Source organism: Myxocyprinus asiaticus, chromosome 38 (assembly GCF_019703515.2).
Source record: "Myxocyprinus asiaticus isolate MX2 ecotype Aquarium Trade chromosome 38, UBuf_Myxa_2, whole genome shotgun sequence".
NCBI lineage: Eukaryota > Metazoa > Chordata > Actinopteri > Cypriniformes > Catostomidae > Myxocyprinus > Myxocyprinus asiaticus.
Window position 1 is genome coordinate 3,935,656 of NC_059381.1, and position 26,638 is coordinate 3,962,293.

General features: G+C 38.9%; 3 protein-coding genes across 6 annotated transcripts in view; 2 read left to right on the forward strand and 1 right to left on the reverse strand.

The window, feature by feature from the left end:
• Positions 1-259: 259 nt before the first annotated feature.
• phyhd1 (phytanoyl-CoA dioxygenase domain containing 1) lies at positions 260-12,355 on the forward strand. The gene is made up of 11 exons (XM_051677317.1): positions 260-909; positions 5,262-5,420; positions 6,133-6,208; positions 6,296-6,343; positions 6,433-6,488; positions 7,469-7,531; positions 7,663-7,684; positions 9,720-9,848; positions 11,554-11,670; positions 11,856-11,982; positions 12,091-12,355. The coding sequence occupies exons 1-11, from the start codon at positions 877-879 to the stop codon at positions 12,134-12,136; spliced, it is 876 nt and encodes a 291-aa protein (XP_051533277.1). The 5' UTR covers positions 260-876; the 3' UTR covers positions 12,137-12,355.
• A 212-nt stretch (positions 12,356-12,567) lies between these two features.
• Positions 12,568-21,128, reverse strand: dolk (dolichol kinase). 4 transcript variants are annotated; one of them, XM_051677316.1, is made up of 3 exons: positions 20,978-21,128; positions 20,111-20,206; positions 12,568-17,674 (listed from the first exon to the last, which is right to left on the reverse strand). In XM_051677316.1, the coding sequence occupies exon 3, from the start codon at positions 17,525-17,527 to the stop codon at positions 15,953-15,955; it is 1,575 nt and encodes a 524-aa protein (XP_051533276.1). In that variant the 5' UTR covers positions 17,528-17,674; positions 20,111-20,206; positions 20,978-21,128; the 3' UTR covers positions 12,568-15,952. The 4 variants fall into 4 exon arrangements, with proteins under 4 accessions (XP_051533276.1, XP_051533273.1, XP_051533274.1 ...); XM_051677313.1 differs by lacking the exon at positions 20,111-20,206; XM_051677314.1 differs by lacking the exon at positions 20,111-20,206 and having other exon boundaries at positions 12,568-18,782.
• Positions 21,129-21,294: 166 nt separating this feature from the next.
• Positions 21,295-26,638, forward strand: part of LOC127429294 (nucleoporin NUP188-like) — a 36,695-nt gene continuing 31,351 nt past the window's right edge. Inside the window, exons 1-5 of the mRNA XM_051678248.1 lie at positions 21,295-21,363; positions 22,848-22,902; positions 23,168-23,241; positions 23,449-23,533; positions 25,032-25,112. Of these exons, the coding sequence (XP_051534208.1) occupies positions 21,338-21,363; positions 22,848-22,902; positions 23,168-23,241; positions 23,449-23,533; positions 25,032-25,112 (321 nt within the window). The 5' untranslated portion in view covers positions 21,295-21,337. The remainder of the gene's footprint in view (positions 21,364-22,847; positions 22,903-23,167; positions 23,242-23,448; positions 23,534-25,031; positions 25,113-26,638) is intronic.

A 26,638-nucleotide genomic window follows, 5' to 3' on the forward strand; every position in this document is an offset into this window, starting at 1 on the left:
GTTTCACATCGCCTTGTTATTTCAACTCGTCAAATTGTTATTAGTCTTAAATTGCCCCTGTCTCAACTTTTTTGGAGCATGTTGCAATCATCTGATTTGAAATTATTGTACATTTTCAACAAACAATGAAATTCACGAGGTAAAACACCATGTAATGTGTAGTTGTAGTGCTTTCAATATAGCAAAAGGTGAATATAATTTACAAATCATTCCTTTTTGTTTTTATTTGCATTATTTTATACTGTCTCAACTTTTTTGGAATTGGGGTTGTAGTATGCATTGAAAATATTTCTGTAAAATGTTCAAACCATTGACTTTGTGGGTGTTTATCATTCATTGGAGTGAAATTGTGCTATTAAATCAAGAAAAACGAACACATATGAGGCGCAGTTTGATGTATAAACTCAAAATATAACCCTACTACTGAAAGTGTCATGCCTTTTGAAAAGATATCTATGCAGATCATCGTTTCTGGCTAAAGGCTCCAGATTTGTAAATGGATCGGTAAAGTAGTATGCATATAAAAGTAATTGTGAGACTTTAAACCAGCCACATAGACTCAAAAGTCTGTGTTTTTTCATGCAATCCTGCACGTAATAAACAGAACGACCTGTGTGCACTCTGCACTTCAAGGTATAAAGAGGATTTACCTGGAATTAAGGTTGCCAGGGGCATATGTTTACCTTTTAGGTTCAACTGAACCCTCTCAATAACTGGAGTTACAAAAAGCACATTTGTGTGCTACACAGGTGTGAAAGATTTAAAGTTCAAAATCCAGTTATTGCACAACCAGGATTACAGTTGAACGGGGTTTGACACGTGGTTGCTCAGAGAGAGAGAAGAGATTAGCCTTCATCTCAGACCATCATCTTAAACATGGAGGTGTTGACAGATCAGGACGTCCAGAAGGTAAGAAACAACCTCTAGACTGCGTGCAAATCTATAGCACCAGTTTATAAATTATTTTTCAAAGTCAGAATTTTACTTTGTATGTGAATCAGAAACGCAGGAAAACAAGCTTTTCTAGCTGTTGGTGTCGGTCAAGAGTTTGTTTTGCATTTTGATAATCAATATTTTCAAGGATCACAGCCTCGTGTATACGTGTAAAATTATGCACGAAACTATTTTGTGCAAGCACGTGCATATGGAATAACTATTATACATTTTTGGAAGGCTGTTCTTTCATAGCCGAATAAGCGAGTGGTGATGTCCAGTTCGTGAACGAATCGTTCTTTTGAACCGGTTCTTTGTAGTGAACGAGTTGAACTAGTTCACCAAATCGGAATGAGAATCGTTTGAAACAGTTCGCGTCTCGAGTCAACACTGATCCACAAGTTACTCTATCTTAACCTGTCTCTCGGATGTGCCTGACACGATAACCTAGAACTGGTGATTATTTTGCTAACTCTTCTTTGCAATGAACCGCTCCAACTAGTTCACAAATCGGACTGAACGCTCGGGTCGCAGCAGTTCGCGATTCAACAGTACACTGATCCGAGGACAGCAGCTCTCGATTCAACAGTACACTGATCCGAGGACAGCAGCTCTCGAGTCAACAGTACACTGATCCGAGGACAGCAGCTCTCGAGCCAACAGTACGCTGATCCGAGGACAGCAGCTCTCGAGCCAACAGTACGCTGATCCGAGGACAGCAGCTCTCGAGTCAACAGTACGCTGATCCGAGGACAGCAGCTCTCGAGCCAACAGTACAGTGATCCGAGGACAGCAGCTCTCGAGCCAACAGTACACTGATCCGAGGACAGCAGCTCTCGAGCCAACAGTACACTGATCCGAGGACAGCAGCTCTCGAGCCAACAGTACACTGATCCGAGGACAGCAGCTCTCGAGTCAACAGTACACTGATCCGAGGACAGCAGCTCTCGAGTCAACAGTACACTGATCCGAGGACAGCAGCTCTCGAGCCAACAGTACACTGATCCGAGGACAGCAGCTCTCGAGCCAACAGTACACTGATCCGAGGACAGCAGCTCTCGAGCCAACAGTACACTGATCCGAGGACAGCAGCTCTCGATTCAACAGTACACTGATCCGAGGACAGCAGCTCTCGAGTCAACAGTACACTGATCCGAGGACAGCAGCTCTCGAGTCAACAGTACACTGATCCGGGGACAGCAGCTCTCGAGTCAACAGTACACTGATCCGAGGACAGCAGCTCTCGATTCAACAGTACATTGAGTCATTCGCTGCAGTTCTCGAGTGATCTGAGGACAGTAGCTCTGGAGTCAGCAGTTCTTGAGTCAACAGTACACTGATCCGAGGACAGCAGCTCTCGATTCAACAGTACACTGATCCGAGGACAGCAGCTCTTGAGTCAACAGTACATTGAGTCTATCACAGCAGTTCTCGAGTCAACAGTACACTGATCCGAGGACAGCAGCTCTCGAGTCAACAGTACACTGATCCGAGGACAGCAGCTCTCGATTCAACAGTATATTGAGTCGTTCGCAGCAGTTCTCGAGTGATCCGAGGACAGCAGCTCTCGAGTCAACAGTACACTGATCCGAGGACAGCAGCTCTCGAGTCAACAGTACACTGATCCGAGGACAGCAGCTCTCGAGTCAACAGTACATTGAGTCTATCACAGCAGCTCTCGAGTCAACAGTACACTGATCCGAGGACAGCAGCTCTCGAGTCAACAGTACATTGAGTCTATCACAGCAGTTCTCGAGCCAACAGTACACTGATCCGAGGACAGCAGCTCTCGAGTCAACAGTACACTGATCCGAGGACAGCAGCTCTCGAGTCAACAGTACACTGATCCGAGGACAGCAGTTCTCGAGTCAACAGTACACTGATCCGAGGACAGCAGTTCTCGAGTCAGCAGTACATTGAGTCTATCACAGCAGTTCTTGAGTCAAAAGTACACTGATCCAAGGACAGTAGCTCTCGAGTCAACAGTACATTGAGTCGATCACAGCAGTTTACGAGTCACCAGTACACTGAACTGAGAATCACCTCTTTTGGATATAATACTGAGAACTGCTGATCAATGAGCAGCTGACGAGTATGCGTGAACCAAGGACTTGAATGAGGGGGTGAAACGTTTCAGTCGAGAGATGTAAACAAATTTTACTATTGAGTATTGTGCATGCAGATTATATCTGAAGTTGTGATGAGCTGGATCATGGTTTCTGTAAAAAAGAGTGAGTTGATTAAGACTAGTTTAATCACTTTTTATGCTTAAAACGTGTAGAACATCCACGTTTGTGTATCAGTGTCAATATTGGGTGCTTTAGGTGCAAAACTTTAATGTAGGATGTATTGTAAGATCACTGAATGAAACACTGATGACAATAAACACCCTTATTATTATAACTTAATTAAATAAAATGTAATAATCAGAAATATGCGCTTACATATGGCTTTATTGAATGTGTTTGCACGTGTATTCTACGACGCAGGCGTATTAGCATTATATATAGTGACGTCATTACGTGATAATGTAAATTAACTGGTGAATCGTTTTTTTGAACCAGTTCATTGAAACGAAAGAACCGGTTCACGGAAAAGAATCAGACTTCCCATCACTATGAGTGGAATGGAATTTACCTTGAGGGAGGTATTGTGATGTGGGCGGGGCTTAGAGGACCGGACCTTGTCCTGTATTGGCCAGATACGAGGGGTCTAAATAAATAATAAATCTCCTAATTTAACTCTTCACCATGTTTTTCAATTCAACATCTATTAAAGTTTATCACTGTCATTATTCAGGTGTAAATTATTTTCCGGGCCACTGCTGAAGGAACTTATAAACAGTGTTGTCATGTGGTAAGCGTTTTTTTCCGCAGCGTGGTGAGGATGGACCAATCACAATCGTTTGCGATTACTGGACGAGACTCTTTTATTTAACCATTTTAAGCAACTGCTCTGGCACATTTCCATTTTTAGATTACTTTTAAAACCAGTAGATTTAAAAGCTTTAGTTTTAAGTGTACAAATATTTCCAAAATTACAAATATCGTCCTGAGATTTTAGTGCGGTTCAATGAAGGATTCGATTTTTGAGCCACGGAGCGTTTTTTTTTTTTTTTTTTTTACTATGAGCTCATATTCGCAAAGTTTCTTTCAAGGCAAGTCAGTCCACTCCGCTCCCAGGCAGATATTTTCTATGGATAGAAGCGGCATAAAAGTACAACTCCTATCTTTTTTTTGAATTAGGAAAGACCGAAGTCTCCAAAACGGGTTGTCAACATTACGATGAAAGAACATATTTCAAATATGCAGTAAAATCTGACAACAAGGGTATCATAAATTGTCCCTCTTTAGCCCAGATCTTTTGACAGGCGATGTCTGTATCTAAAAGGTGATTGGCTCTTTTACTTGTAAGGCGGGACTTTCTTTTGTATATCCGCCATATTGGGTATTCCAATTTCTCCCATTAATTTTAATACAAGTGGTCCGTCTTGGGCTAAATAGTCTTTGTTATTAGTTGGTAACTAGCAACACAAGCAACTTTTATCTGATGCCAAAACAGTATATTTTTAAGTTTTGTTACATTTTGTTTTTCAGTATATTTTCATTTTGACATGTAGAGGTACCCAAACCAATTTAACAATGAGCAAAATTAAAGAAAGAGACTCAAGTAATGGTAAATCAACTTAATTAGAGAAACATTACCCTCCCAGGTGACTAAAAATGTTGATTGTTTTGTAGTACCAGAATGTACTAGTGAGGGCAACAGTTATTAATACCATACTACAGATTAATTACCATATTCATGTACCATGGTTTTTATATGGCACTCCTTGGTGCTTCAGAGAAAACATGGCATTATCATGGTGCCAAATAAAAAATGTTGTAGTACCATAGTACTTTTTGGTACTTTTATTATACCTTATAATAATTGGTTGATAACAATTTTGTTCCAGGTCTTAACTCTAACCCTAGTAGTCCCTAAATCAGACAATACTGATTGGTTGATAGCAATGCTGTTACAGAAACAACAAAGGACGCTGATCCAGGACAAAGACTGTTTAGCTCAAGATGGACCACTTGTATTCAAATGAATGGGAGAAATTGGAACGCCAATATGGCAGGTGTAGATAAGGAAGTCCCGCCTTAAAGGCAAAAGAGCCAATCACCTTTTTAGATACAGATATCGCCTCTCAGTCAACTCGAGAATGTGCATGCGCATTAGGTAGACCGGCCTAAAAATTTAGTTTTTTAGCGTGATCTGAGCTTTCTCCAGGATCATGTCCTTCTTAGGTAAATCATCTTCTGAGATGTGCTTTTATTTTGTAGTACCGAGAGGATGGGTATCTGGTGCTGGAGGGGTTTCTGTCCCCAGAGGAATGTGACTCTCTACGGGTGCGCATGAGTGAGATTATTGAGCGCATGGATGTACCTGCACACTGCAGGACACATTTCTCTACTGACCACGATGAGCAGCTCAAATCACAGGTACACTGCATGCCAAATCAATACACAAAATTCATCTTCTACAATCAAGCATTTAAAATAGAATCATTATAAACTTTTTCCTACATTTTGCCTCTCACATGCAACCAAATGTTTGTGGGTACAGATGCAGGTAAGACTATTGACCCTAGGTATGTATCAGTGAGGTGTAGTTCCCTAGTATGGTTAAAAATGCTGGCATACTTAAATACTATACTAACCTGTTTGGACCAGTTTAAATTCCAAGATGCTCTTAACTGGTTTTAGATGGGTAAAGATGGTCTGTTACTGGCACATGCTGGTCATGTTGGTTATTGTTGCAGGTAGACCAGCTTGACCAGTGTAGCCATGATGAGTGACCAGCTAAAACCAACAGGATAGCTCCAAAAACATAACAAGATGGTTTCATCAGGTCATCAAATTTGGCCACCAGTTTATCTTGTCTCTAAGCTGTAATTTCAGTATGGCCATACCATCCTTAAGTGGTCAAGTTGGTTTTTCGAACAACATAGATGTTTTTTTTTTTCCAGCTAATCCATAGTTGGTCTACCAGTCCTAACCAGGTTGACTAAGATGGTCTACAAAGTCGAACTCACCCGATAATAATTCAGTTATACTGGCTTTAACTAGAAACCATGTAAAAGCATCAGTCATTAAAACCTGTTTAGAACTGTCAACTCAGTCATACCATGTTATATTGTTTATCCTTCTCCAGGGGAATGCAGACTACTTCATCACAAGTGGAGACAAGATTCGATTTTTCTTTGAGAAGGGAGTGTTTGATGAGAAAGGTTTGTAGTTTAGTTGCTTTGTCTCTCATGCCGAGACATTAAAAACCCAAGGAAATTCATCATGTCCTAAAACGGTTGTGTTTTCAGGAGAGTTCATTGTGCCAAGAGAACGTTCCCTGAACAAAATCGGACATGGTGAGTGTTTTTAAGAAAATAATGATCCAGTTTAAATTTTTCCTAACTTCTTTTTCTCCTCAATATTTGTATTTTTCTCTTTCCCACAGCTCTACATGCTTATGAGCCGCTGTTTAAAACCGTCACACACTCACCAAAAGTTCAAGTAATGGCCAAGCTTGCATGAAAACACAAACATTTTAAAACAAAACCTAATTTGGTTTGATAAAGAGCTTTGATTAGATACATGAAGACTTGTCATAAACTATAGAAATATGGAAATTTTGGTTAATTGTTTGAATGGGTAGTTGACATGACGTCAAGCTGTGACAGCAGTGTGACATGCTATACTCGATCTAAAACATGTAAAAAAATATCTGTATTTTTTATTTACATTTTTGTGTAATAATTATACATGCAGTTTAATGATCTCATATTAAATGAGAGGTTACATGGGTACTTTTTTTTTTTTTCTTTTTGGATTTTTTCCCTTTTTCTCCCAGTTTGGAATGCCCAATTCCCAACGTGCTTTTAAGTCCCCGTGGTGGCGTTGTGATTCACCTCAGTCCTGGTGGCGGAGGACGAATCTCAGTTGCCTCCGCGTCTGAGACCGTCATCCCGCACATCTTATCACGTGGCTTGTTGAGTGCGTTGCCACGGGGACATAGCGTGTGTGGAGGTTTCACGCCACCCACCGCGGCAACCGCGCTCAACTCACCACGCGCCCCACCGAGAACGAACCACATTATAGCGACCATGAGGAGTTTGTGACCCATGTGACTCTACCCTCCCTAGCAACCGGGCCAATTTGGTTGCTTAGGAGACCTGGCTGGAGTCACTCAGCACGCCCTGGGATTTGAACTAGCAAGCTAGTGAACTCCAGGGGTGGTAGCCAGCGTATTTTACCGCAGAGCTACCCAGGCCCCTCTACATGGGTACTTTTAAAAGTTAATTTGTCAGTCTGTAGGACTGTTTATTGAACTACAAAAGTACTGAAAGGTGATTTAAAAATGGTAAATACTGTACACTTTTCCTTATGCATTCATGTAAATTTTCACCTAAATCTTTGAACAATTTTTGGACACTTCAGTGCAGCATAAAGTGTCATATGGAGTATGTTTGTGTTTGATTGTCTCTCTTCTGCAGAACCTGGGTAGGAAACTCGGTCTGATAAATCCAGTGATCCTGCAGAGTATGTACATCTTTAAGGTACATTTAACTTGTGTCTGCTACTTCAGTCCTTGATAAAGTCCTGCATCCTTATAAAATACACTTGCAGACATTGTATGGTTTGATTCATTTTCATTTCTCACCTCTACTGTATATGTTCTTTTCGACAGCAACCAGGAATTGGTGGAGAAGGTAAGGCAGCCGCTCCTACATCTTAAGCCAATGGCAAAGTAATACCAAAACACACTGGTTATGTTTAAAATGGAATACTAGTGTACTGCATACTAGACACTAGCACACTACTGTATACTTTTTGAAAATGATAAACATTTACGTTGGCAAGAAAAGTATGTGAACCCTTTGGAATTAGCTGGTTTTCTGCATTAATTGGTCATAAAATGTGATCTTATCTTCATCAAAGTCACATATATAGACAAACACAATGTGCTTAAGATAACAACACACAAACAATTATAATCTTTCATGTTTTTATTGAACACATCCCATCAAACATTCACAGTGCTGTGGAAAAACTAAGTGAACCTTTGGATTTAATAACTGGTCGATCCTCCTTCGGCAGCAATAACCTCAACCAAGTGTTTCCTGTAGTTGCAGATTAGACCTGCACAATGTTCAGAAGGAATTTTGTACCATTCTTCCTTACAGAACTGCTTCAACTCAGCCATATTCTTAGGATGTCTGGTGTGAATGGCTCTCTTGAGGTCATTCCACAGCATCTCTATTGGGTTAAGGTCTGGGCCACTTTAAAAGGTGGATTTTCTTTTTTTAAGCCATTTTGTAGTGGATTTACTTGTTTACGATGTTTAGGGTCATTGTCCTGCTGTATCACTCAACTTCTATTGATCTTCAGCTGGCGCACAGCAACCCTGACATTAACCTGTAGGATATCTTGATAAACTTGGGAATTAATTAATTTTTCCCTCAGTGATGGCAAGTGGCCCAAAGCAGCCCCAAATCATGATGCTCTCTCCACCGTACTTCACTGTTGGGAAGATGTTTTCATGTTGGTATGTGCTGCCCTTTTTACACCATACATAGCGCTGCATGTTCTTCCCAAACAATTCAACCTTCCACAAAACATTTTAACAGTAGCGTTGTGGAGTGTCAAGATGGTCTTTGGCAAACTTCAGGCATGCAGCAATGATTTTGTTGGAAAGCAGTGGCTTTCTTCATGGTGTCCTGCCATGGACACCATATCTGTTTAATGTTTTCCGTATAGTAGACTCATCAACAGAGAGGTTAACCATTTCCATTGGTTCCTTCAAGTCTTTATCTGTCACTCTAGGGTTCTTGTTTACCTCACTGAGCATTCTGCGGTGTGCCCTTTGAGTCATCTTGGCTGGACGGCCACTTCTAGTGAGAGTACCCATAGTACTAAATCACCTCCATTTATAGACAGTTTGTCTAACTGTGGACAGATTCATATTTAAGCTCTTCGAGATAACTTTGTAATACTTTCCAGCTTCATACAAAGCAACAATTCTTGATTGTAGGTCTTCTGATATCTCTTTTTTTGTGAGGCATGGTCCACGTCAGCAGATGCTTCTTGTGAATAGCAAACTCAAAATGTTTGATTGCTTTTTATAAGTCAAAGTAGTTCTAACCCACACCTTTAATCTTGTTTCATTAATTGGATGCCAGGTTTGCCAACTATTGGCAAATAGTTGGTATTAAATACATCATGACATGTACAAGAACAATACAATAATTTGTGTGTTCTTAGTTAAAACAGATTATGTTTGTTCATTATTGTAACTTAGATGAAGGTCAAACCAGAGTTTAAGACACATTTATACATAAATGCAGATAATTCCACATACTCGCATACTTTTCTCGCAATTGTAAAACAGTGATTATGCTACATAATTGTCACAGGACCTCACTGCGTTGCATGTTTAATTCTGTGAGTGACATCCAACATTCCAACAACTCGGAAATTACAGTGTCTACTTTGCCTTTATTATCCAACTTTGTTAAAAAAATAAAAAATCTCAGTAATGAATAAATAAAGAGGTTTGCAGCTGATATTAATTCCAATTCATTCATCACACTCCAAATGTAAGGTCAAGGGTTTTCCATGCATATAGAACATTTGTATATTGTGCACGGTATATACATGGCAGAAATGGTATGAGTAGTATAGTATGTAGTGTGGTAGGAGTATGCTTGAATGCTATTCCAAACACAGCCATTTTTGTGTGTTTAGTGACACCTCATCAGGATGCCACTTTCCTATACACTGAGCCTCTGGGCAGAGTGATGGGCATCTGGATCGCTCTGGAAGATGCTACCCTGGAGAACGGCTGTTTGTGGTTCATACCAGGATCACATAACAGTAGGTTCACAGATGTTAGATGAGTTTGATATTTTACATTACTTGTGTTTGCATCATCATCCGTCTGAGAAGTGATTTACCTTAAGGCTAACAGTGAAAATGTTGTTTGTTTAACAACACAATACAGGTAATTTTATGGTAAACTATTGTTAAAGTTGCAGTGAAAAACGATAATTGGGCGTTGCCTAAAGTCCTTGTGTGACCCATCACATTTGATTATATTTTACTGAAATAAAATGGTGTTTTATTTGACATCTTATGTTGTTTAGTTAATGTTTAATGCATTATTTTAGTGTCACGTGCGTTACCCAGGTGGTGTTTTATGCACTGTCTATACATTGCTCCATTAAGAATCACTCTTGATGAAATGTTACGGAATAATCCAAGTTCAATACAAGTTACCACAACAATTAATTTCGACTCGTCCCTCCTCTTCTTTAAAAAAAATGTGAATTACAGTGAGGCACTTACAATGGAAGTCAATGGGGTCAGTCCGTAAACTTTAAAATACTCTCTGTTTCAAAAGTATAGTCACAAGACATAAACATTGCATGTTAACATGATTTTACTGTGATAAAATCGCTTACTAACCTTTTCTGTGTAAAGTTATAGCCAATTTTACAACTTCATTGCCATGACGATGTAACACTGTAAACCCTGTAGTCCTATTTACTTTGCAGTCCACTGAAAATGACGATTTAAACAAATTTACAGCTCAAATAATACAGGAGTTTTAACAGAATTAATAAGTGCTTTTATAAAATTATAAGCTTCAAATTTCTGCCTTTAAACACTCCAAAAATTGGCCCCATTCACTTCCATCGTAAGTGCTTTTTTTGTTTGTATTTTTGTGATAATCAACATTATACCACAGATGCTGTCGATTGAGCATAACTTGTAGTTAATCCGGAATATTTTAAGTAATAATTTGGCTTTTTGTGTTATCACCTGTGTTATTATGGTGGTTAACAGCACATTTAAAAGTACAAAGCAGATTGTTGTAGTTCCAGTAAGTTGGTATATTAACATTACATAATTTTATTATATACTTAGTAGTGAAATGTAAAATATACAGGCACCAAAATGACATCCCACAATGCCTGAAACATGGGCACTGTATTCTTGAATTTCTAGCAACCACAGCTGCTATTTCTTTTTACTTTAAATAAGAGGTAGTTAGTTGCTTTTTGGAACTATCGGTTATCTGCAAAAATCTGTGCCGATAGTTTTATTTTAAAATTCCTCATTTTTTAAAATTCCTCACCAATAAACCCCATCTGGTGAAATATTTATATATACAAAACTGCTCATCTGGTGATTATATTTGGCTATAAAAAGATGAATTTGGTATATACTTACACATAGAGCATTGTAACGGAGCCCCCATGTTTATCAAGCTTGTTTATAGTTTCGCATTATGCAGCAAAATAGTCTGGTTATTATTGACATTTTGATTGTACAGTAAACTGCTTTAGGGATTTTATTCATTTTGGACTCTTGTAGCCTCCGTGTCTGTTCCCTTCATAGTAAGGAAAGACTAAGATTGTTTTATCATTATATAAATCGATTAAAAAACAAAACTATTGGCCGATTCATCGGATATCTGTCTTTTCCACCACCTTAGTAATCGGTATCGGCAAAATCCACTTTTATTTGTTTTTTTAAATATTTATTTTAAAAATGAGTTTGTGAGGCTCTTTTCCAGATGGAATCACCAGACGAATGGTTCGGACACCTAAAGGCACGTTTCCTCTGACTGATTTCATTGGACGAGAGCAGAATTACGAGGACAAACTGTTCATTCCTGCTCCGATTAAAAAGGGTGAGTTAATGAGAATTCAGTTTCACATACTATTTTTTTAAATAGCCAGTACACAGTAAGCAGCACACTGGTATTCCATTCATTTATCTTTTGTTTAAAGGGAAATTTTTATAGTTTGTTGACCCTTATATTTGGTTGCTTTATTTTTGGGGGGTACACCTTTTTTGATATATTTATGGCTGCAGGTGGAGCAGTTCTTATTCACGGGGAAGTGGTCCACCGTAGTGCTGAAAACACATCTGATGCTTCACGCCACGTTTACACCTTTCATGTGATGGAGTCACAAAACACCGTTTGGAGCCCTGAGAACTGGTAAGAACAATGCATGCTGGGTAACGCAGTCCATGTATCATGAAAGCATGTCGCTTCATGTTCTCGTTTCAAGATTTGTTGTAAAGTGAATCTGTCTTTCTCTCTCAGGCTACAGCCAACAGAAGAGCTGCCCTTCCCTTCCCTCTACATGTAAGCATCAAGAGATCGCATTTCAACGCGCCTGACAACACACATTACCAATAACACTTTCAGAAGGACAGTGAAAGTTAAATGTATGGACATTGAAAAGACTTTCAAAGCCTGGACAACAATCAAGGTTTAAGTATACAATTTTGTAATTGGACCAAATTGTTTTGAATAGCTCTATTTTACATACAGCTACTACAGTATTAATAAAGGCTCGTTTTTGTCATCTGAAGACTCTGTTTTATTACCGATCAGATGTTTCATTGCCTGAAACCAAGTAGCGTGTCAAAACGCTTTATACATTTTTATGGTTACGAATATTTATTAGTTATTTAAAAAAAAAACAATATGTTAAATGCTTCTGTTGGGAAGTTTAGATCAGAATCAAGATGTTAAACTAGAGTTAGAGTTGTTTTTTTTTTTTTCTTCTCCCCTTTTCTCCTCAATCTGGAATGCCCAATTCCCAATGCGCTCTAAGTCCTCGTGGTGGCGTATTGACTCGGCTCAATCCGGGTGGCGGAGGACGAATCTCAGTTGCGTCTGAGACCGTCAATCTGCGCATCTTATCACACAGTGCATGTGGAGGCTTCATGCTATTCTCCGTGGCATCCACGCACAACTCACAACGCACCCCACTAAGAGCGAACCACATTATAGTGACCACGTGGAGGTTAGCCAACGTGACTCTACCCACCCTAGCAACCGGGCCAATTTGGTTGCTTAGGAGACCTGGATTCGAACTAGTGACTCCAGGTGTGGTAGTCAGCGTCTTTACTCGCTGAGATACCCAAGCCCCCCGAGTTAGTGTTGTTTTTAAGTTTTAGCATATTAGCGTGATTAAATAATGAATAAACAGTTTTCTAAATTAGTTGATTTCACTGAAACAGTTCTAATAAATGAGAAACATTTAGTAGAAATACAGTTTATTTTGTTTAACTCATCAGGAATTCTTTATGTACCCAATGTGAATCATACAATATAGAAAAGGTAGAGCTTGTTTGATAAAAAGATTTAACATCTGTGTTTCCGGATAAAGAAAAAAGGACCGTTATTCAAACCACAGTTCATACATTAACCAATCAGTGACAGCTAAATCTGAAAAATAATATTTACAGCAATTCTTGAAAAACTTTACTTCCAGCAAATGATTTAAAACAACCTTCAAAGTTATCAAAACATATTCAACATAGAAAAAGTCAAACAACTGCAATAAAATACTTTTTTTTTTTTTAATACATGCAATAGATATCCATCCTTTGTTTTTTTATTATTATATTTATATTGAATTTGTACAGTATTGTAACAAGGTGTATGCTGGGATATTTTCTTGTTAAAGATCACAGATGTGATCGATTATCAACTGGTGTCTTGATGCAAAGTAAAAGCAGTTATTTATAATTTTTTTCTGTAATTATACAAACCATGACATTTTCATTTACAACAACAACAATCTTTATCATATTCTAACGTCTAAATAAGGACCATGAAGGAACACATTACAATAAACAAGTCGTTCAAAACCAAAAACATTACATTAAAACAATTACAATCAAGTGTCATGCAAATGTCTTTAGAATCACAATAGAAATGTAAAAGCTGTGACAAGGCCTCAGTCAAATATCATAAATAAATTACAGATTAAACATACATCATGTATTAGAACAAATGTTTGAACTCAAGCAATTTTAGCAGTGTAAAAGCGAGAAAAAAAGCGTTTTTGCTTAATTGCATACATGCTGCTTTTACAGGATTGAGTGACATGTACATAAATATCTACTGCCCCTGTGTTCTTGAGGAGCTCCTACACAGACCATGTAGACTATAACCACTGATAGCATTTACTTCTGAATTCAAAATACTTTTTAAGGCAAAAAGCTATGCTACCAGTCCTTTGTATTTTATGGAAGCCATGAACTACAGTGGGGGAAAAATTTCACTAGGTGAATTTAATTTTTTTAGGTGTCTTAGGGCCTTCCTGAGCCTATTACTTTTTTCTCTCCGAAAGGTTTTTTTTTCCTCTCTGAAAATTGTATTTACTTCTCAGAATTTTATTTTCTCTCCAAAATTTTTTTCTCTCTCTCTGATAGAATTTTTTTCTTTCTGAAAATTATTTTTTTTCCTCAGAATATTTTTTTTTTTTTTTTTTTTGAGAGAGAAAACAAAATCAGATAGGGAGAAAAAAAATTAAGAGAGGAAAAAAATATATACATTTAGAGAGAGAAAAAAAAATGTAGGACATAGGCACTAAGACACCTAAAAACATGTTTTTTCACCTAACGGAATTTTTATTCACAGTGCGGTTCAGGGCTTCCATAGTGTTGCATTGTAAAGGCAGATATCCTATTCATAGCATCAAAATAATATTTGAGTTTTTCGCCCAAGGTTCCATAGAGCAAAAAAACAAAGGTCATGTTCTTCAATGGCTCAATTGATGCATATATGCTTTAATAAAGGACAGAAAAGATAAATGACATATTTTGATTTAATTGGTGAATCTCATGAAATCTGTCATGAATATGTCAGTTTCCTTTTTAACCCCCAAAAAACAAAATGCTATGTCTCAATGGGCCACATAGATTATATAATCCATTTCTATGTGCAACTCAACCCCTGTCATGCATACTGGAGTGACAGCCGCAGGATTTAAGAGAATGAAATATTAACAGTGTCTCAAGATATCAGAGCTTAAACGCTCAGAAACATGTTCATTTTATGGACAACCAGCATAAACAATGTAAACCTTTAAAAATACAGAAAGAAATTATTAATCCTTTAGCATTTCCAACTTTTCTGCCATTTCAAATTTGGACAGTATTTTGATTTAAGTATCTATTTTTCTCATTCATTTAACTACAGTACTATAGGACATTTCATTGTCATACATCACATTGTATTATTGCATTTTGCATTCCATATGTATTAATTCCCTGTAAGACAATACAAGGTATGTTTTGAACAGGGCTGTAACATATCTTTTGAGCAAGCATGGGATATTGTTATGTAATATATTAAAAAGAATTTAGTAAAATAAAAATGATGTAATCATTTACTCAGTGTCATTCTATACCCATATTGCTTTCTATTTAAGCTCTTTTCCATTCAAATTAAGAGTCTGCCAGTATAAATCACCATCCACTTGCAGTGAATGGAGACGAGCAGCTTGGACATTCTGCCTAACATCTTGTGGTTATACTTCTGAAATAGTATTTTAAAGTTTACGGATTGGCCCCATTGACTTCCATTTAAGTGCCTCACTGTAACCCAGATTTTTGCCTATTTTTAAAGAAAAGGAGGGTAACGAAATACATTTTTGTGGTAATCAACATTATGCCACAAATGCTGTTGATTGAGCTTAACTTATATATATTTCAGGTTTTATATATATATATATATATATATATATAATATCTGGGTTGCAGTGAGGCACTTACAATGGAAGTTAATTGGGCCAATCCATAAACGTAAAAAAACTCACAAAAGTATAGCCACAATATGTAAACACTAAACGTGTTAACATGATTTTAGTGGGATAAAATCACTAACTAACCTTTTCTGTGTAAAGTTAGTTTATTACAAATCCGTAGTCATATTTCAGTTTTGTTGTCATCACAACGAAACCCTGTAATCCTATTTTTTTTTTTTTTTTAAATTAGGGGGGAGACAATTTATTTGTATTTTTTTTGGGGGGGGGGGTAATTAAAATTATGGATGCTGTTGATTGAACTTAACTTGTTTTGAACCCGGAACATCCCTTTAATGCAGTTAATACCTGTGCATTGGCATAATAAGAGTGTTTAAATAAATGAGCAAGTGTTGTCTGATCTCATAATAACAGGAGTATATAGAGGTACAGAGGAAGCAGTAGGTTGTCTATCTGTGATGTGTATGCTTCCAGCATTGCGACCATCGTGATGGAACCCACCACCCATGAATAACTGGCATTCAGGTTTATACTGCTGTCAGCGATGAGGAAAATCACCACAGCGATGATCTGAGCAAACACAGAGCTTGCCGTACCCTCGAACGTCTTCTTGGTTCCGGGCCAGCGGATCTCGCCAACCGTGCTTCCAAAGACAGATGCAACAGTGTCGCCGACCCCAACGGCCAGCACCCCTGCGTAGGGTACAAGCCCACCGGCGCCCCCTAACCCTCCTTTAGGGATGCAGGGCCCGGGTGAGAGCCAGACAGGAAGGGCGACGCCCAGGAGCAGGTAGATGTGAGTGAGGATAAGGGGTCCGGAGTCTCTCTCATCCAGGAATAAGGTGAGAAGCCGTCGAAGCAAAGGGCCGAGAGGTCGGATTCGGAAATAGCGAACGAATTCCAAGAACAGGAATGCTGAGAGGCATCCGACCGCAGCTAGATGAAGCAGGGGACGGTCGAGAGCCAGTCCAGGGGCGAAGGTCAACACGGTGAGGAGGTGGAAATATTTCCGCACTGTCGTTGACGCCTGGTGTTTCTTACTTCCGCTTGAGCGATGGCTGTTTTGATGCATAACTACAGCAACTGCCAACAGCACCAGGGCAGCCCAGAATGCAATAAGCCAGAGTCGGGTGTTGCTCTGGGTGAGGAAATGTAGCAACCAGGTAACGGGGTGATGCTGGGTGAGCAGGGACAACCAGGGCACCAATAAACCCAACCCTAAAACGGCCGTCATGGTGTGGAAGAACAGAGAAGCTGCCCATGTTTCCGATTCCATGAATATGAAAAGCACAGCGAAGAAGATTCCCAGCAGCACAAAGCCCAACACTGCAACCGGGAGGAAGAACGGAAGCGGGTCGCCATTTGCATTCCCAGCCGATGCTAAAGATCGCTTGATTAGCTGGTTAAAAATTAAACTAATCCCACCCAGGATGAGGAGCGCTTCGCCAGGCGTGAAGCAGCGTGGAAGCAGGTACAACAGGATCAAACTGAGGTACACGAATATCAACAACACCTCCAAGACTTCAATCACCTCCGACACGGTCAGGGTTTGCTTCACCGTGTACAGGATGGCGCTGCCCACGATGCCGGCTATGACGCAGGTGTTCGTGGGTACCGGGCGCGTGATGCCCAGAGCTATAAGTGATAGGAACATAGCCAACATCATACCGATTACCGTTATCACCATGGCGAAGCGTTCAAAGTAGATGTTTCCAACAGCGACGCAGCGCCCCCTCAAGGCGAGACCCAGTAGAGGCAGCACCATGCTGGCCGGTAAGACGCCGCTGTTTGCCGCGGGACGGAACTGGAATACGGCGGCCCCGGTCCGAAGGAGGCGGTCCCATTTGTGCTGCACGTAGAAAGCCTGGACGGCCAGCGCGATACAGCACCAGGACAACTGATTCCAAATGGCCACATGGACGGAAATCACTATTCCGAAAACCACTGCGGATTCGACTAATACGGGATCCATCTGCATTATTGTGTAATGAGTGTGTGACTTAAACGTTTTAATAGAGTTGGGGTCTTTAGAGATGGGAGGGGAGGAGCTAAATCTTTCAAAACTTTTCTGGCACAGACTCGAACATCGTCCACCTCTTGCTTTTCTGCACACGTCAGATTAGACCTGAGTTAGAAAAAACATGAAAATATCATGTGGTTAGATATCAAATTTAGCAACCAGAAAACGCATTTACAGTCAATTTTATGTCCCTACCTAGAACTAAGTATTATCACTTTAATTTTTTAAAGTGCATTTTCCCCACACAAGAGGAACATAAACTTTCCACTCACAAAAACATACCAATTTTTATTTTGGAACCATGGTACCAAGGTAAGAGGCGCAAAAACTATATATGCAATGTATGCAAAAAATAGGGGTGCAACACAATACATAGAAGCGCCATACAAATGGGGGCACCAACAGGTGCTAAAGGAGGAAGCCTGTCGAAAACGTGGATTTTGCATACATCCCTGAAAATGGGTAGTTGTGCCCCTGATGAGGTAATTCCTCACATCACTACAGTAGTACAATGTAATTGATAAAAGTTAAAAAATTACAATTAACTTCAAATTTGCTCTCTTTAGCGTGCTTTTTTCTCTTAATTTGAATTCTCATTTACTAACAAAAAGTACCAATGGTTACAGGATCAGAAATTAATGAGGGCTCAGGACAAAAATGCCACTGAAATTGACAAAAAGTACCCCATAATTCTAAATGTAGGCACACACAAAAAAAAAAATCCCCGTAATCAGGGTCAGAAATTAACTGTTATTTTTTAGGAAGCAAAATTTGAAGGGAAATTTTATATCTTTTAAAGGGCAACTTTTTCTAACAGATAAAAATATAGGCCATGGTGTCATTCTTTTATGTTAAAAACACTGCCTGGCCAAAAAAAAAAAAAAGTTGCATACTCTAATATTTCATTGGACCACCTTTAGCTTTGATTATGGCGTGCATTCGTCATGTTTCAACAACCTTATGCAACGTCACAACATTTATTTCCATACAGAGTTGCATTCATTTTTGGCTGAGATATTGTATTGATGACGGGAGAGTCGAACCACTCCGTAAAGTCTTCTCCAGCACATCCCAAAGACTTTCAATGGGGTTAAGGTCAGGACTCTGTGGTAGCCATTTCATGTGTGAAAGTAATTCCTCATGCTCCCTGAACCACACTCTCACAATTTGAGCCCAATGAATCTTGGCATTGTCGTTCTGGAATATGCCCATGCTGTCAGGGAAGAAAAAATCCATTGATGGGATAACCTGGTCATTCAGTACATTCAGTTAGTCAACTGACTTAATTTTATTGCTGCATAACGTCGCTGAGCCTCGACCTGACCAAATGAAGCAACCCCAGATCATAACACAGTGAGCACTATGCATAATGGGTGCATCGCTTCATGCGCTTCCCTTCTTACCCTTATGCGCCCATCACTTTGGAATAGGGTAAATCTGGACTCATCAGACCACATGACCTTTTCCGACATCTTCCGACAAGGTCGTTTAAGAAATGAGAAGCTACACACTGTATCAGTTAGGGTTAAAATAATTGTTGCCAGCTGAAACATATTAATCACTGCAATAATGATCCAATCATAGGCTCTTAAGTATCTGCTTATTTAAATCCAAATGGTAACTTGTTTTTTGGCCAGGCAGTGTACTTAAATGTAATCAATCAATTAACTTAAATTCTCTATCAATAACTAGCTTGTCATAATATGAATAATGGTATGAGTAGGAATAATATTTTATGGTGCTGTAAGCGATTTTGCCATTCTGGAATTTCCATGAGCTGAGCCGTTGAATTAGCCACGCCCCCTTTTCCCAAAACCCCGCATTTCAAAGATACCATAGAGACTGACACCACAGAAGACCATCATCCCACGGTTGTCAAACACAACAGCAGCAAAATAGCGCCCTCAACTGACAACTGGTATGAAAAACATGACATAAAAATGGCATTAAGCCTAAAAAATTCCCTGCAACTACAGTACTATGAGAAAGCGAAAAATGATTGACAGACAGAAAGCGTCATTGTCCACGGCTCGCGGACACTTTTTTGTTGCTGATTGCAGAGTCTAGCGCTGTCACAGAGATATCTCATGACACTTATTTTATTAATATCTTTCAGGGAGTAGAAACATTTTTTGCATACATTTCCATGAAAAAAAATGTGCTTGCAGCACCTTTAAAGGATGACACACAGTGTGTTTAATGTGGTTAGAAAAAAAATACTCCCTCATAAAGGTAAAAAATGCCCCTGAAAACTGATTCCAGGGGACAAATATTGCTACTCAATAAAAAAGTTAATTTCTATAAAAAAATGTTTTTGTTTTTTTGCTCATGTTCCATGGAATACCATGTTTTTCCATAAGGGTAATCACTCTATATATCCCTCTGAAATTAAGAAATTAATGTATTCAGAACCATGTGATGGCACCCAAATATAGGCTGCGTCTAAAAAAAACCCAGTGAGCTCCCTATCCAGACAGCACTTAAAGGCATCATGGGCGTATAATGGAGTGGTGGTGGTGTAGTGGGCTAAAAGCACAGAACTGGTAAGCAGAAGGTTGCTGGTTCGGTCCCCACAGCTACCACCATTGTGTCCTTGAGCAACGCACACAACTCCAAGTTGCTTGGGGTGGATTGTCCCTGTAATAAGTGCATTGTAAGTGGCTTTGGATTAAAAAAAATGCATCTGCCAAATGCATACATGTAAATAATGCATAAAATGCTTTCTAGGTAGGCATTACACATAATTTTGAGACACAATCATACTGTCAAAAAGGAGTGGAGAGCTCACAATCAGACACAGCTAAATTAAAAGAGAATGTCAAAATTTCTCAACTGCATTTGAACCTTTGACACGGTGAACTTTAGCACCGATGAACACCCAACACCAGTGATTTCCAAACACAGTGAACTGTGTAAGCGAAAGTAAAATGTTTTCTGGCATTACAGTGATTACAAATATATCTACATGCATACTAAAACAAATCTTATTTTACTGTACCTTAATGTAAAACATGCAAAATGGTAAAATGCAATCAATAGCAGAGTTTTCTAAGTACCCAGAAAAGATTGTTTGACAGCCATGGTGTCTGCATTACATGCACCTGAATCATTTACAAGCACATTAGATTATTAATGCATGGATGTTCTGCAAATACATCCATGTTGTGGCTATTTGAATGGGAATTGTCGGTCTTAACACTGATTCTGAACAGAAAGGGACATTTGCATATACATATGGATTTGATAGGGTTTATAGTGTTTGACAGAGGCAGAGAGGGCGACATGCTCTTCATGCAGAATCAGTAGACATGACAGCTCATTCACTTCTACACCAGCGGTTCATTTAACAGCGTGCACTGTAAGTAAACACAGACACACCAAGTCACACCAAATGACGGTTTAGCTTACCCCTTTCGCCGGGATTTCACGCTTGATTCTGGGTGAGAAGCGTAATCTTCCTGATGTTTTCCTGTGACTCGTGCTTTGTGCGATGCGATCAGCTGCTCACACTCTGTCGGGTGGGGGCAGCCATGCCAGTGACGTCATGATACCGCGATCAAACCGCAAAGACATCTTATTCCAGATTTTGTTGTTATTGTTGTTGTTGTTGTTGTTGTTGTTGTTGTATGGATAATATTGTTCAATGTTTAATTTAAAATACAAAATACAAAAAATTATAAATATTATAACTGTATATATTTAATGAAGCCATGTGATGGGGCGCTCTCGCCGGTGTGGTTGAGGGCTGGTCACGTGGTCTGGGTAAAGATGGCGGACTCGGAGATTTGTGTCAGGTAAAATGGAAGAAAGAGAAACTTACCGGGGTTGTTTTCAGAGAGCTCGGGTGAAATTAGTCGTTCGAAGGGGTGTCGATATTTATACATCATATTCAGTCGCAAAATCTGTGTGAAATATGCCATCGAAATGGCGTTTATTTGAAATTGAACGGCTGCACAAGTCGGTCGCGTGCGCTGGCTTACAGACCCGCGCGACTGAAATTCAAATTTCAAATGTATCCTGTCAGTTTTCAACGGCAGTTAAAAAGCCGTTAAAATGTTAAAACACGTTATGAATGAAAGACATTAATCTTGTGTAATTTTGAACATTTTTACTTGTATTTTGGAGAGAACACGCTGTTGGAGTTTAAAGTCATGAATGAGTTTCAATGTGTGATTATGCACGTATCTATACAACGTATTTCTATTCCGAAGGTCTGAATGGTTAGTATGTATACAGTTTATAATAGGATATAAATGTAAACGGTTTGCACACGTTAACACCATCATGGCACCTAATGGCTAAACTTTGATTAGAATCTACAATGTATATTCATGTATGTAGGAGATATGTGGTGTGTATACAAATAGTATATATAAGATGTAAATATATATTATTTGTGCCTATTGACACCATATTATTGTCACATTATGGCGAAACTTCATAATTTATATCTATATAGCATATTTATAGATAGGGTACAGCCTATATGTTGAGTGTAAATACAATAGGATCTATAAACATATCTATACTGCATTTTAATGTATGTAGGATTATTTTGGTGTATAATAAATACAGTATATGTAAGATGTAAATGTATATTATTTGGGCCTATAGACATCATATTATTGACAGATTATGGTGAAACTTCATAATTTATCTATATAGTATATTTATGTATAGGCTACAGCCTATATGTTGAGTGTAAATACAACAGGACCTATAAACATATCTATACTGCATATTAATGTATGTAGGATAGTTGTGGTGTATAAATACAGTATATGTAAGATGTAAATTGGGCCTATAGATGCCATATTATTGACAGATTATGTCAAAACCTTATAATTTATATCTATATAGCATATTTATCTATAGGGGACAGCCTATATGTTGATGTAAATACAATAGGATCTATAAACATATCTATACTGCATATTAATGTATGTAGGATATATGTGGTGTGTGTAAATACTGTATATGAAAGATGTAAATATATATTATTTGGGCCTATAGATGCCATATTATTGACAGATTATGGCGAAACTTCATAATTTTTATCTTTATAGCATATTTATGTATAGGGTACAGCCTATATGTTTTGTGTGAATACAATATATACGTTAAGTTAAATATATAAAATAAATGTGTGGCCCTATAAACACCATAATGGCTAAACCATATTATATAAATACCTTCAGAAAGTTGGATGTTTAATCCGTGAAGTTGAACCAGTGCATTATGACTAAATGTCATAATATATATTTATTTATTTATTTAGGAGCAGCCGAGAGTTATGGACGATCTTGCTGGGGAGATCTGCACTCCGAGAACCAGTTAGTTAATTTGCTAACCATTTATTTTTTATATATTGTTCTGTCTTTTAGTAACAGCATAAATGCACAGTGCTCGAAACATTATTTTACCTGTGCAGTAAGTTACATACAATTATGTGAGCAAAGCAGGTAACGTGAAAAATACTTAATAATAAAGCTGTTTTATCATGAATTGTTATGCTATGATGAACTTTGATGTATAGTATTGTGTAGAATGTGTCTTAAGTTCCTCTCTTGGCTTCATCTCCGCTGTTTAAAATAACAGGCACAAATCGAAGCAGAATTAGATCGGAACTGGGAGAGACTTCTGCAGGGTTTGTCCTTCTACAAACCACCCAGGTAACGCATGCTTTCAACACCTAGAAATCACCTCTTAACACTTCATCAGAGAACAGCACTACCATTTGATTGTATGAGCCAGTATACTCCATTAGATCATTTGATAATACATTCTCAATGGTCTACTTAATGCATGATATTTGTCCTCAAACAGTTGTTGATATTGTTTAATAACAGTATGACTGAATGTTTAAATGTTATGTACAGCACATTGGCCGCAGGCAAGCTGAAAGCCGACAAAGACACAGCACAAGCTCTCAAAGACTTTGGCCTCAGAATCAGTAAACTGCTGGTGAGTGGCTGGGCACATTCGCATTGTTTCAAAACCTAGTGAGGTGCCTACCTAGACAGAATTTTTAAGGCATGCCACAAAATGCAGAAGTTAGTTTTTGCCGATCATAGTCACATTCTCATGCAGATGAAGACCAAATACACCGATCAGCCACAAAATTAAAACCACCTGCCTAATATCATGTAGGTCCCCCTCGTGCCGCCAAAACAGCTCTAACCCGTCAAAGCATGCACTCCACTAGACCTTTGAAGGTGTCCTGTGGTATCCGGCACCAAGACGTTAGCAGCAGATCCTTTAAGTCCTGTAAGTTGTGAGGTGGGGCCTCCATGGATCAGACTTGTTTGTCCAGCACATCCCATAGATGCTCAATCGGATTCAGATCTGGGGAATTTGCAGGCCAAGTCAACACTTTGAACTCTTTGTCATGTTCCTCAAACCATTCCTGAACAATTTTTGCAGTGTGGCAGGGCGCATTATCCTGCTGAAAGAGGCCAGTGCCATCAGGGAATACCATTGCCATGAAGGGGTGTACGTGGTCTGCAGCAATCTTTAGGTAGGTGGTACGTGTCAAAGTAACATCCACATGAATGGCAGGACCCAAGGTTTCCCAGCAGAACATTGCCTAGAGCATCACACTGTATCTGCCTGTCTGCCTTCTTCCCATGGTGCATCCTGCTGCCATCACTTCCCCAGGTAAACGACACACACGCACCCGGCTGTCCACATGATCTAAAAGAAAACTTTATTCATCAGACCAGGCCACCTTCTTCCATTGTTCCATGGTCCAGTTCTGACGCTCACGTGCACATTGTAGGTGCTCTCGGCGGTGGACAGGGGTCATCATGGGCACTCTGACTGATCTGCGGCAACGCAGCCCCATATGCAGCAAGCTGTGATGCACTGTGTGTACTGACACCTTTCTATCATAGCCAGCATTAAGTTTTTCAGCAGTTTGTGCTACAGTAGCCCTTCTGTGGGACCGGACCAGACAGGCTAGCCTTCGCTCCCCACGCACATCAATGAGCCTTGGGCGCCCATGACCCTGTCGCCGGTATCACCGGTTGTCCTTCCTTGGACCACTTTTAGTAGGTACTAACCACTGAATACTGGGAACACCCCACAAGACCTGCTCTTTTGGAGATGCTCTGACCCAGTCATCTAGCCATCACAGTTTCGCCCTTGCCAAAGTCGCTCAGATCCTTACGCTTGCCCATTTTTCCTGCTTCCAACACATGAAATTCAAGAACTGACTGTTCACTTGCTGCCTAAAATATCCCACCCCTTGACAGGTGCCTTTGTATTGAGATAATAAATGTTATTCACTTCACCTGTCAGTGGTTTTAATGTTGTGGCTGATCAGTGTATGCTGTCTAGTTAGTCTGTAAGTCATTACATACACACATACTGACATTATACATACAGACACGGTAAGTCTGACTGAACTGAGACTTCAGGAATAGAAAAATGTCTGTTATTTTTGTGTGTTTTTTTATGTCAGGGTTTGGATGAACAGCAGAGTGTTCAGATTCTAAAGTGTTACCTCCAAGAAGACTACAGAGGGACTCGAAACACACTCAAGGTGAGATCTCATTGTTTCTCAGCTTTGGACTGCACATCCATGGACTGACGGGTGCATTTTACGCACAGAAATGCAGGGCTCCTGACTGCATCTAAAATGGTTGCAAACGCGACCAAAAATAATTAATTGTGACAATAATGTAAAACTGAAGTATGGAACTTTTTTGGTGTTGAAATACTTTCTCCTATCCCAGCCTAATACTGGAATACTGGACATTTATGACATGCGATCACTGATGATCTATTGTTGATGAATTACTGCTCTTTTCGTTATATGAAAATGTTCACTTTGTAGTGTTTAAATTGTAAATGATTGTAAGAGTGCACATTTTGTTTCCCTTATCTGTTTGTGAGAGCACCTGGAAGAACAGACATTTCAAAATAAGAGTGCCCAGTGTATTTCAGTCTTGTTTATAATGAAAAGAGTCCCGTGTTATGCACCAAATTTTTTTTCTTTCTTTCTGGTTATTATTGGGATTTTGTCTGCACAATAAACTGCTTCTGGGATTTCATTCAATTTGGACTCTTGCAGCTTCTCTGTGTGGGCTGCCCCATTACAGTAAGGAAAGACTAGGAACATTTTTTAAAACATTTTATATAAATATATTGTTTTTAAAAAAGTCTTGCTTTTTGATAACCATATAAATCGAGCAGTTTATTGTAATTTGGTAACTAAAAACAGCCATTTGGCTCCTAAATATTTCAGTTCTTAGTCATAATTTTTTATTCTGGAGCCCTGAAAATGGTAAGAGATTTTTCTAAATGTACAAGCTCTGATTGGATCATATTGTGAACCACTTTAGCTGCTTTTCCACCATCGGGCCGAACTGATTCTCAAGCTAGCTCATGAGCTAGCTCATTTAAAAAGGCATGTAAAAAATAATGTATTATAGAATGCAACAGTGCCCCCCCACTTTTGCAGCCGTCTGGGTTCCGGAAGTATTTTCCCCATTCATTTCTTCCATATACGTTTTATAAAATCCTATATAAAAGAGCCTTGAACCAAACCAACCAGCTTCAAGGTGAATCACATTACAGACTTTGTTTAGAGGCAAAAAAGTATTTGAAAATTCGACATAAAGAAAAAGGTACAAGACTGTGTACTTAATGCCTTTCATGAGGTCACAGACTACAATCCCATGAAGCTTTGTGAATGATGTCATTGAATTAAAACCGATGGGAATATATAAAACTATTGATTTTAGGTTGTTGATTATAAGTGTAGAAACAATATATTTTAAGTTTATTGCAAAATATTCTGATATGTACAAATATAAGTAGTTTAAAGGTGAAGGGAGACCGACTTGATTACGTCATTCACCGTGCATCATGGGAGTAGGCGATCACTCTGAGGCATGTTTCGCGTGTTTCGTTGGCCGCGGTTCTCTGATTGGTGAATCTTTCTCTGTACCATGGGAAATGTAGTTGATTTTATCATGAATTCCGCTATCAAATACAATTTTTAAACAATGAAGTTGAAATAATGCAGACTGATGACTTTAATGGAAGCATATACCATTGATGAAC